Below are 12,282 nucleotides of genomic sequence, written 5' to 3'. Positions count from 1 at the left end.
GGGGAAGGGAGACGTCACTGCTTCATCGGGTAGTCCGATTCATGGAGCGGTGAGGGGCATGGGTTGTTTCTGAATGTCACAAACTGTTGCACAGCCTCATGCAAACAGGTGGGAAGCAGAAACAGAGTGCAACAGGAGATAGACACTGTTTAAGTTGCTGGTTTTCCTTTTCCGATTGTTCATAATGATTATTATTGAAAAGATTACATTGATCACTTTTGCATCATGTCAGTTCATTGTCAGGGGTGTGGGAACCAGCTGCAGGTATTAGAGAGGGATACCGAGATGTACACAACACTGGGCGAGACTGATAACACAACAGTAGGGAATAATAGGCTATCAGGTGGGGTCAGAATAAGGGAGAAAGTAATACAGTCTGAATCAGGGTACATGTATGTTAACACACGGAGTGTGGTTAATAAGACTGGTGAGGTACAGGCGGAGATTGTCATGTGGAAATAAGATGAAAAATAGGCTCTAACAGAGACCTGGCTCAAAGAAGGACAGGACTGGGTGTTAAATATTCCTGGATACAAGGTGTTCAGGGAAAACATGAAAGGGAATAAAGGGGGAGGGATGTCAGTTTTGATTAAGGAGAGTATTTCAGTGCTGGAGAAAAAGGATGTCCCAGAGGGGTCGAGGACAGAATCAATTTAGCTGGAACTAAGGAACAAAAAAGCTGCAGTTACATTGCTCGGTGTTGTCTATAGGCCACCAGCTAGTGGGGAGGACATAGAAAAACAAATTTTCAAGGAAATTACAGCACGGTGCAAAAATTGTAGGGCAGTTATAATGGGAGAGTTTAATTATCCAAACATAGACTGGGATAATAGTAGTGTCAAGGGCAGTGAGGGGCAAGAGTTCCGAGAGTATTTTCAGGAAAATTTTCTACAACAGTATGTTGCTAGTCCAACGAGAAAGGAGGCACTGCTGGACCTAGTTCTTAGGAATGAGGTGGGCCAAGTGGATCAAGTATCATTAGGAGTGCATTTAAGGGATAGTGATCATTGTCTCATAAGGTTTAGGTTGACTATGGAAAAGGACAAAGAGCAATCCAAGGTAAGAATAATTAACTGGGGGAAAGTCAACTTCAATGGGGTAAGGATGGAGCTGGGGCGAATAAATTGGAGTCAAATGCTGGCAGTAAAACTGGTAGATGTACATTGGGTTACCTTCAAAGAAGAGATAGTTCGGGCACAGTCGATGAATGTTCCCTTGAAGTGGAAAATTAAAACAAACAAACCCAGAACTCATTGGATGGCAAAAGAAGTAGAGATTAAGATAAAGAAGAAAAAGTGTGCTTCTCAGAGATGCCAGGTAGGAAATATTAGTATGAACCAGGCTGAATATAGAAGGTCCAGAGGGGAAGTGAAAAAACAAATAGGAGAAGCAATGAGAGAACATGAAATGAGATTGCCAGCGAGCATTAAAGGAAATCCCAACGTTTTCTAAAAGCATATAAATAGTAAAAAAGGTGGTAAATGGAGGAGTGTGGCCGATTAGGGACCAAAACGTGGATTTACACATGGAGGCAGAGGGCATAGCTGAGGTATAAAAGGAATACTTTGCAACTGTCTTTGGCTGGGTTGCATCTTCTTCCTTGGTAATGTTGAAAGAGGAGGTAAGTCAGATATTAAAGGATTTTAAAATTGATAAAGAAGAAATGTTAGATAGTCTGTCTGTACTTAAAGTGGATAAAGCACCAGAGCCAGATGAGATGCATCTAAGGAAACTGAGGGAAGTGAGGGTGGAAATCACAGAGGATCTGGCCATAATTTTTCACTCTTCCGTAGACTCGGAGGTGGTGCTAAAGGACTACCGAATTGCTTGTTCAAAAAAGGGTGTAAATATAAACCCATCAACTACAGGCCTGTTCGTTTAAATTCAGTGTTGGGAAAAGATCGAGAAAAAATTATTATGGGCAAAATCAATAGTCACAGGGACTATTAAAGCAGAGAAGGCTGAGGAGGGACCTGATTGAGGGAAACAAAATTATGAGGAGCATAGATAGGATAGATTTTCTTTCCCCTTGAGCAGAGATGTCAATAGCCAGGGGACATAGATTTAAGGTGAGGAACAGGAGGTTTAAGGGGCTTTGAGGAAAAATATTATCACCCAGAAGATGGTTGGAAATTGGATCACACTGCCTGAAGAGATGGTGGAGGCAGAAACCCTCACAACATTCAAGAAGTATTTGGATGAACATTTGAACTGCCATAGCATACAGGGATACTGGCCAAGTGCTGGAAAATGGGATTAGAATACTTAAGTACTTGATGGCCAGCATGTACATGATGGGCCGAAGGGCCTAGTTATGTGCTGTAGAACTCTATGACTCTAAATGTGAGTTAATTAAGGAAAAGCAGCATGGATTTCTTCAGGGAAGATCATGTTTAAGCAAATTGCTGAAGTCTTTTGAGGATGTAACAAAGAGGGTTGATGAGGGCAATGCTGTTGATGTGGTGTACATGGACTTTCAAAAGGCGTTTGATACAGTGCCACACAACAGACTTGTGAGCAAACTTGTAGTTCGTGCAATAAAATGGTCGGTCGCAACGAGATACGAAACTGCCTGAATTACAGGAAAGAAAGAGCAGTGGTTAATGGATGTTTTTTGGCTGGAGGAAGGTTGTGATGGAGTTCCCCCAGGGATCAGTGTTTGGACCCTTGCTTTTCCTGATATAGGTTAATCTCCTAGACCTTGGTGCACAATTTCAAAGTATGCAGATGATACGAAACTTGGAAGCATTGTGAAATGTGAGGTGGATAGTGTAGAACTTCAAAAGGACATAGACAAGTTGGTGGAATGGACAGACAGGTGGCAGATGAAGTTCAATGTAAAGAAATTGAGGTGATTCATTTTGGTAGTAAGAACATGGAGGAATTGTATAGAATAAAGGATACAATTCTAAAGGGGGTGCAGGAGCAAAGGGACTGAGGTGTGTATGTGCATAAGTCATTGAAAGTGGCAGGACAGGTTCAGAGTGTATTTAATAAAACATACAGCATCCGAGGCTTCATTCACAGTGGAATAAAGTACAAGAGCAAGGAAGTTATGTTGAACTTCCGTAAGACACTAATTCAGCCTCAGCTGGAGTATGATGTCCAATTCTGGGCACCTCACATGAGGAAAGTCCTGAGGGCATCAGAGAGAGTACAGAGAAACTTTGCAAGTATGGTTCCAGGGATGAGGAATTTCAGTTATGAAGATAGATTGGAGAAGTTAGGACTGTTTGACTTGGGAAAGAGAAGACTGAGAGGTGATCTGATAGAGGTATTCAAAATCATGAGGGGTCTGGGTAGAGTAGATAGAGAATAACAATTCCCACTCATGAGAGGATCGAGAACGAGAGGGCACAAATTTAAAGTATTTGATAAGAGTAGCAAAAGGTACATGAGGAAAATCTTTTTTATGCAGCGCGTGGTTACGGTCTGGAATGCACTGCCTGAGAATTTGGTGGAGGCAGGTTTGACTGAAGTATTCAAAAGGGAATTAGACAGTTGTATGAAAGGGAAGAATTTGCAGGGTCATATAGAGAAGGCAGGTGAATGGAACTGAGAGAGTTGCTCTTTCAGAGAACCGGTGCAAACACGATGGGCCAAATGGCCTCCTTCTGCACTGTAATGATTCTGTGATTCTTCTCACTGACCTTTCTTCAAGTATAAGAATTACTTGTTCTTCCTGCAGGCAAACATTTGAAGGAACCAGAATGAAAGTCCTGTCTCCTGGACACAAGGAAAAGAGCAGCCAGCTTGTTCCAACACACAGTGGGTAGATACAGTATCACTCACAAAGCACAGTGACACAGCCAGCTCATCATTTCCACTGCAACAAACAAAATAAATAGTCAGACCCACACTGATCCCAAGATCAAGAGACACATTTTCAATCCAACAGTCAAGCAGAGCAGGAGAGATTGAAGTTGTTTCTCTTTCACTGCAGCTGACTGGTAGATACATCAAACCCAGTCTAAAAACACACTCATTATCAGATTTAAATACACTGTGTCAATTTGACTACATTTCAAATAAGATATCTTAACTACAACAGGCAAAATTTACCTGATTGAAAGCTAGAAAATAAGTCCTATTATGTACCCCACAATATAAACTGAGCTACACATTACAAACAAATCCAAACATTTCAATATGGGTCAGACAGAAACATACAGTATTCATTCTATTTTTTTTACAATACAGAGAAATTTGACTGTACATACCAGGTCATGTATCAGATTGAAAGATTAACACTCACAATTAATTTGGCAGAGCTATGAATTGGATACCAATTCAAAACTCATGTACAAGAATTGAATAAAACAGGCAGCTATGAAATAGTTAATCCATATTTTAAATTAAACACAAGGGACAAATATTGATACACAAAAATATGAAACAGTAGCCAACAGAATGCTTGAGGTACATATTAAGTACAGGATACAGTAGGATCACACAGACACGTACAACACAGAGACACATAGATGCAAATTGAATCTGACATTGAAACAGGGTACCAGAGCTCAATGGATGGAGAATGAATCACATATACAGACACAGTACCCATAACTTACATATACTGAATGGGTCCAACATGCATACACAGTACGGATGCTGGCTGATACAGAATTAATCTCACACTTGCACAATCCCCCAGAGGCAGATACATAAGGAATGAATTGCAAACACACATTCTGTATTAGAGACTATCGAATTCAGAATGAACCGACATTGACACACAGCACCAGGGATTTAAAGATACAGAATGTGGTCCACAATCATGTCAAGTAAGAGAAGAGCTTAAGAACATAACAAATATGAGCAAGAGTAGGCCATTTGGCCTCTCCACCCTACTCTGCCATTTAATATGATCATGGCTGATCTGATTGTGCTTAACTTCACTTTCCTGGCTGTCCCAATAACCCTTTACTGCCTTGTAGATCAAATGTCTATCTGTCTGTCTATCTATCTATCTATCTGTCTGCCTGTCTGTCTGTCTGTCTGTCTGTCTATCTATCTATCTATCTATCTATCTATCTATCTATCTATCTATCTATCTATCTATCTATCTGTCACAGCCAGATACTGACAACTATATAATGCATCCCACACTCACTTACATGTCGTGAAACAGATGGACACAGTACAAATCTGATTCACATAGAGTAGGAATGCCTAAAAAACACTGAGTCCACAATGCCATTCAATAATATTTCCTAACAGGTACAGAATGAATGCCACAATCACAAACTCTACCAGTCACAGAAAAACACAGAATAAGCAACACATTCACAAACAATACCAGAGACAGAGAGATACTGAATGAATCACATTCTCACTGTCAGTTGTGGAGACGGATGATAAATGAATTAATCCACACTCACATTCAGTTTGAGAGACTGATGGATACAGAATGGTATTCACACTCACAGGCAGTACCAGAAACTGACATACACCACATTAATCCCACCTCATACAGAGTACCAGAGGCTGACATGATGAACTGGAACCAGACATAGTCACATAACAGAAAATAAATGTTACAGAATAATGTACTCATTTACCTACATTAAACTCACATAGTGATGGTGGTATAGTGCTGAGAATATCTGCTTTCCAAGCAGTTGACATGAGTTCTCTACTGCAGGTCAGACCTCAATTCTGGTATCATGCAGCTTCATTTTATAACTTAAAAATGATCAATGTGATTTCCAAATTAAAACTTACAAAAGACTCTCATCATCCATGTGCATCTCCCACAATGCTGAACTTCAATTTGTTTTCAATGAAATTTATGTTAAAGAAGACATGTCCTTAAAACTAATAAATGAGTTCACAGTCAGAAACAAGAGTGTGCTGATCTTTGTTAAATAATAATAAAAAGGGAGATAGGTAAAGTTCAGTTCACAAACGGTGCTCTGGGTAAAGATTGAACCCACACTCAGATAACAGAGAATGAAATAAAATGAGGTAAACCCACACTCACAGACCAGGAACTGATGGGGACAGAGTACAAGCTACACACAGACAAAATACAAAAAAAAACAGTTTTAAAACTGAACACGTCAATGCAATTTATAAAATGATTCCCATCATCCATGTACGTCTCCCGGAAATTTATCTTCTTTTTTTTGAATAACTATAGATTTGAAATAGCCTTTAAACTGATCAGTTTTCAGTCTGAAACTAATGGTAAACATAAAGTTATTTACAGCACCAAAGGAGGCTATTTGGCCCATCGAGTCCATGACAGCTCTCCACAGTGCAATCCAGTCACACTCACTCCACCGCTCGATCCCTGTAGCTCTGCAAGTTTAATTCCTTCAAATGCTGTGTCAATAATCTCTTGAAGTAATTGATTGTCTCTGGTACAGCACCCTTGTGGGAAGTGAGTTCCAGATCATCACCACTCACTCAGTGTTCGCCATAAATCTCCTGCCCGAAATCCTCAATTTCTGTCACTATGTCCTTGTACAATGAGCTAATGGGAAGTATTTTTCCTTGTCTCACTGGTCATGATGTTTCACACTTGTTGTAAATCTCCCTTCAGTCAGCTCGTCCACTGATCTTGCCTGTTACCTATCCACCAATATCCCTGACTTTCTGACTCCCCCTGCTACTGTCTCTTCAACTGTTTCAATGTTGTTGATTCAATGGAGAACAAACACATCTCTACTGACTTCACACATTCTGATAAATCTCCTCTGTACCCTCAAATGAGCAGAACTGGACGCAATAGTCCACGACAACACCGTAACTGTGGTTATTTTACACATCCGTATTTCTTGTTTAGAAAGAACCAGCGCACTCGAATGGAACACGAAGCCGGTGCTCTTATTTTAAACATTCAGAAACAAGGAGTATGGAATTCAAACCCACGCATGCAGATCACAACAGATTAGCAGTTCAACGTTTTAATCACTCGGCCACCTTGTATTCTGTGAGTCAGCTGAAGTGCGGAGGAATGAGCCGTGCAGAATGAAAAAGGTGACGGGCTGGTGCCAACAGAACTGAAACAGTTGAAGAGACAGTAACAGAGGGAGTGAGAAATTCAGGGATATCGGTGGATAGGTGACAGCCAAGAGCAATGGACTGAGCTGACTGCGGCGAAATATTGTGGCTTCGCCGAGCACTACATTTTATTGGGTATCTAAAGTAACAAATCAGATAAATGCAGAATCTCAAGAATTGACATCATTGTAAACCAGCCAATCACGAACATGGTTTTCACCCCATCCTTCATTAACATCGAGCTCTGGTGATGTGTATAAAATGCGAATTCCGACCTTTAAGAGCCACCCACAACGTCTCTCAAAAAGCTACAACATTATCTCTATAATATCAATTTGTTTTGATATTTTTAGCAAGCATTTTCTAACTGCCTTTGTGATCTCAGTTTTAATCCCACAGATTCTGGTTAATACAGTTTCACTGCCCGTGCGATCTTCCTGTCTCTACTTAATAATGTCCCGATCATTAATTACTGACCATTTGTGAGCTTTGTTCACGGACGCGTTCATATTCGGCCCCTTTGCTGTGTTTCGATAATAAAATCTGATTTAACGCACATACATCGTTTCTCAGTCACTCATATCCCGAGATCAAGTTTGCCCTCAATAAGTAATCAGCACATTATCTAGAAACCCCGGTGGTGTGGGAACCCTCAGTCTCACTCTTTGACACCTGACACTAAGATTATACACTCCGCTGTTGTCTCTCACCAATAGGGATCAATCTATAATCAGTGATGCGGTATCATTAGGAACATTGAGCTGAAATGGTTACAGAATGCTGTGAAAGAGGCTTTCTGTCCGCTGGTTATAGAATGTTTCAAAAAGGATAGAGAGTAAACCCGAATAGATGGCGGAATGTGAGAGCGAATCTGGAATTGTTACCACATGTGGAATAATACAATATGAAAAAGATTTTAAAATATTTGCGGTAAAACCGAGTTACCTATAAATGTGATGATCTAAATTGAAGCCGCTCTGTGTTTTACAAATATATTGGCGGGCTTTTCAAATTTGAAAAATCGTTTGCAGTCTGACAATTTCGCGCCGTTATTTTCCACCCTCATCTCCTTGGCGTCTCCGGATTGGCGAATTCCGCAGCTCTCTGATTGGTCACCTGAAGAGCACAATATCACCCAGTGCAGAGTGGCCAATCACCAGTGACCCCCGGCACCATTCCTCCCGAAGGTATAAATGGGGCTATTGTGGGCGGTTCTCAGCATTCTTCCTGAAAGTGTTTGTCAGATTGTGGTAATGTCTGGAAGAGGGAAGACCGGTGGTAAAGCTCGGTCCAAGGCCAAGTCTCGCTCCTCCCTGGCTGGACTGCAGTTCCCGGTGGGCCGTGTTCACAGGTTCCTTAAAAAGGGGAACTATGCTGAGCGTGTGGGTGCCGGAGCCCCGGTCTATCTGGCTGCTGTGCTCGAGTATCTGACAGCTGAAATCCTCGAGCTGGCCGGCAACGCGGCCCGGGACAACAAGAATACCCGCATCATCCCCAGACATCTCCAGCTGGCATTCCGCAACGACGAGGAACTCAACAGGCTGCTGGGAGGGGTGACCATCGCTCAGGGTGGAGTGCTGCCTAATATCCAGGCCGTGCTGCTGCCCAAGAAAAACAGCGCTCCGAGCACCAAGAGCAAGTGAAGCGGACTGACTTAAATCTGCGAACCCAAACACTCTTTTCAGAGCCACTCACTTAATCTGTGAAAGGGCTGCTTGCTGTTTGACAGGCGGCAATTTTATAATGCTATCGCTGCTTTGTGTTCACATAGAAAGAGGCCACTTAGCCCATCGTGTCAGTGTCGGCCGAAAAACGACCCACCTATTCTAATCCCACCTTCCAGCATTCAGTCCGTCGCCCTGCAGATTACAGCATTTGAGATGCATATCCAGATTCCTTTTGAATGAATTGGGGGTCTCTGACTCAACTACCCTTTCAGGCAGTGAGTTCCAGACCCCCATCACCCTCTGGGTGAAAATAAAATCCTCGTTTTCCCTCTAATTTTTCAACCAATCACTTTAAACATATGCCCCACAGTCACTGACCTCTCTGCTAAGACTCTTCACCTCCACTCTCTCCAGGCCAGCCAAAATGTTGTATATTTCAATCAGATCTCCCCTCAGCCTTCTCAGTACTGGATTCGGACATTTAGCTGCTCGCCTCTTGTGATATTTGTCAGACATTTTAACAAGTCTACCGTTTAAGCAAACGAAAGCTTTGGCAAAATGATCGGCTCTCTAATAAAGTGAACTGCTCCAGAGCACAGTTCTCTGATAACAGGTGATCGCAGCTCTTTGTTTTGCCGATTTGGTGGCTCTTAAAAGAGCCGTTGTGTTATTTGATGCCAAACTCAGTTCGGGGCAGGGTGAGTTTACGCGCGCTCCCCGCGAATTCGGCGGGCAAGCTGGATGTCTTTGGGCATGATGGTGACTCGCTTGGCGTGGATGGCGCACAGGTTGGCGTCCTCAAAGAGCCCCACCAGGTAAGCCTCGCTGGCCTCCTGCAGGGCCATGACGGCCGAGCTCTGGAAGCGCAGGTCTGTCTTGAAGTCCTGCGCGATCTCCCGCACCAGGCGCTGGAAGGGCAGTTTGTGGATGAGCAGCTCGGTGGATTTCTGGTAGCGGCGGATCTCCCGCAGAGCCACAGTGCCGGGTCAGTAACGGTGAGGCTTCTTCACTCCGCCCGTGGCTGGAGCGCTCTTGCGGGCCGCTTTGGTAGCCAGCTGCTTGTGGGGAGCTTTCCCTCCAGTCGACTTGCGCGGTGTCTGCTTGGTTCTGGCCATTATGGTAGAAGATCAGGAACAAAGACACTGTAAATGTTGAGGCTGCTCCTGGACTGTCGATTTAAGACAGTAGAGGGACCGCCCTAGTTTTGTGATTGGATGCAGCCCCGTCCATCAGTCAAGTTGAAACCAGCTCCGGGAAGTCAAAGGGCGGCGGGAAATGCTGCGCCCTGATTGGTTGAACTGTAACTGAAACTGAAACTTATTCAATTTCAAAAAGTCCGCCAATTTCCTTTGAGCAAACAAGGCAAAGATTAAAGAACACCTAATTTGGCGGGAAGAATTATAAAATCTCACTCCTTGAAGCTTTATTTCTTTCGACCTTGATCCCCCTCTGTGTCTTACAACACAGTTTGAATAGTGTTCTCTGGCGGGAATAAAGCGCCAGTCATTACTTACTATAACGGCAGTAAATCCCGCTTCGTGCCGGCAGTTCAAACCCTCACGAACAAATTATCAAATGCAACCGTTTAATTCATGACGCGTTCGATAAATAATGAAGAGAAGAAGACAGTGAAAATTCTGCGATCTGTAAATTTACTGAGAGAATGTAATGATGCATAAAAGCCGTTGTTGATAAAGATAAACAATATACAGATTACTTGATCTTATTAATTCAAGTTGCAATGGCAATGCTCTCTATGTGAGGCTTTGGGTGGCTCTTAGAAGAGCCTTTGTGTTTGGTAGAAAGGGTGGATTTACTTAGCCGCCGAATCCATAGAGAGTGCGGCCCTGGCGTTTCAGAGCGTACACCACATCCATGGCGGTGACCGTCTTGCGCTTGGCGTGGTCAGTGTAGGTGACCGCGTCTCTGATCACATTCTCCAGGAAAACCTTCAGCACCCCGCGGGTCTCCTCATAGATCAAACCCGAGATGCGCTTCACTCCACCACTTCGAGCCAGGTGGCGGATTGCTGGCTTGGTGATACCCTGGATGTTATCACGAAGCACTTTGCGGTGCCGCTTTGCTCCGCCTTTGCCCAGTCCTTTGCCTCCTTTACCTCTTCCAGACATGACGCTTCTTCACTCAAATCGCTGCTGAATGAGAAACGAGCTGTTTCTGCTGCCTTTTTTATACATCCCGCCCGGACCTGTCTGAACAAGGGACAGACAGTGAGAGGAGGGGCGGAGAGGAAACTGAGTGACAGGCAGAGCAGAGAAATGTCTTTCATCCTCCACTTGCTCGAACCGCCAATTCAAAGAAAACATTTCTCAACAACAGAGCTCAGCCCAAAGCTTCCAGACTCAGCCTTTCTAGTCAAAGATAACAGAAACCCGCAGCTGTTAAATAAGGATCTGTTGCAATGAAAAGTTGGTCATCTACCCGCCTAAGCTCAGTGCTTCCGATCACAAGTCACACACCTCCCCTCCCAGACGGATTGAGTATTTTACTAACACCTTACTTCAGCTGAATTAGAGAAACTCATGTATTGGGGTTTGAGTTGTGACGCGGGGGTTTCTCGCCAGTATTCCTGTGTTACAGCCTCTCACTCTGAATTAGTGAAACGAGCATGAACTGAGACTGTACCGAACAGATCCCCAGTTACAGTGAGGCCGGGTCATCCCTCTGTTTTGTTGCAGAGAGTGGGGGAAGGGCTGAGTGTAGTGTATGTCAGTGTATCACCAGGGATCCTGCATTTACTTCCCATCATTTCTATGCGAAATGTGCACACGGAGGCGGGACAGGGATCATTTGATCGGGGGATCAGCTCTTTCCTGAGAGATGTGGGTGGCTCTGAAAAGAGCCTTTGGGTTCAGATGTCTGCAAGTTTCCCGTGCAGTTTCACTTCTTTCCAGGGTCTGCTTTCTGAGCCTTTTCTGCTTACGGTTTGGTCTTGCCAACTTGAACTTTCTTGAGCGCCTTTCCGCCCGTGGCACTCTTGGGTTTTTTGGACTTCTTCGCAGGAGACTTTTTCGGAAGCGCTCCTTTATTCGCTGGGGATTTCTTTCGCGTTGCCGCCTTCTTGCAGGTCACTTTTTTGCCTGCTGCTTTCTTCGCTGCCGATTTCTTGGCTGCTAGTTTCTTGAATGGTAATTTCTTGGCTGCTGATTTCTCTGCTGTCACTTTCTTTCCAGCTGCTTTCTTCACTAAAGTTTTTTTGGCTGCTCCTGACATCACTTTCCTTCCCACATTTCCCTTGGTTCCCTTCTTAGGGATTTTGAAGGAGCCGGAGGCGCCCGTACCGCTGCTCTGCACCAGGGAGCCTTTGTTCACATTCCTCCTGATACTGTGCTTGATTTGGGTCCTGAACGTTCCCACATCCACACCGCTCCTACCCAGAGCCTTCTTTATGGCGGGCAGTGAGGTCCCCCTGCGATCGGTGCAATCCGCCACAATCTTGAGGATCTTCTCGCTCAACGTGGGACCGGTTGACTTGTTCTGGGGAGCTGCTTTCTTCTTCTTGGGAGTCTTGACTTGAGCGACGGCGGCTGGAGGAGCCGTTTCGGCGGCTGCTGTAACGGTCATGTCCGGGACTCTGCACAAATTCTCT

The 12,282-nt window shown here is 43.9% G+C and overlaps 1 protein-coding gene across 1 annotated transcript; it reads right to left on the bottom strand.

Annotated features, from left to right (window-relative positions):
* Nucleotides 1-10,492: 10,492 nt before the first annotated feature.
* On the bottom strand, nucleotides 10,493-10,810 carry LOC137381208 (histone H4-like). The gene has a single exon (XM_068053588.1). It carries the CDS (start codon nucleotides 10,802-10,804, stop codon nucleotides 10,493-10,495), a length of 312 nt encoding a protein of 103 aa, XP_067909689.1. The 5' UTR covers nucleotides 10,805-10,810.
* Nucleotides 10,811-12,282: the final 1,472 nt, after the last annotated feature.

Source organism: Heterodontus francisci, chromosome 21 (genome assembly GCF_036365525.1).
Source record: "Heterodontus francisci isolate sHetFra1 chromosome 21, sHetFra1.hap1, whole genome shotgun sequence".
NCBI lineage: Eukaryota > Metazoa > Chordata > Chondrichthyes > Heterodontiformes > Heterodontidae > Heterodontus > Heterodontus francisci.
The sequence above is the reverse complement of the archived record's forward strand: the minus strand, read 5'-3'. Positions and strand labels throughout refer to the sequence as shown.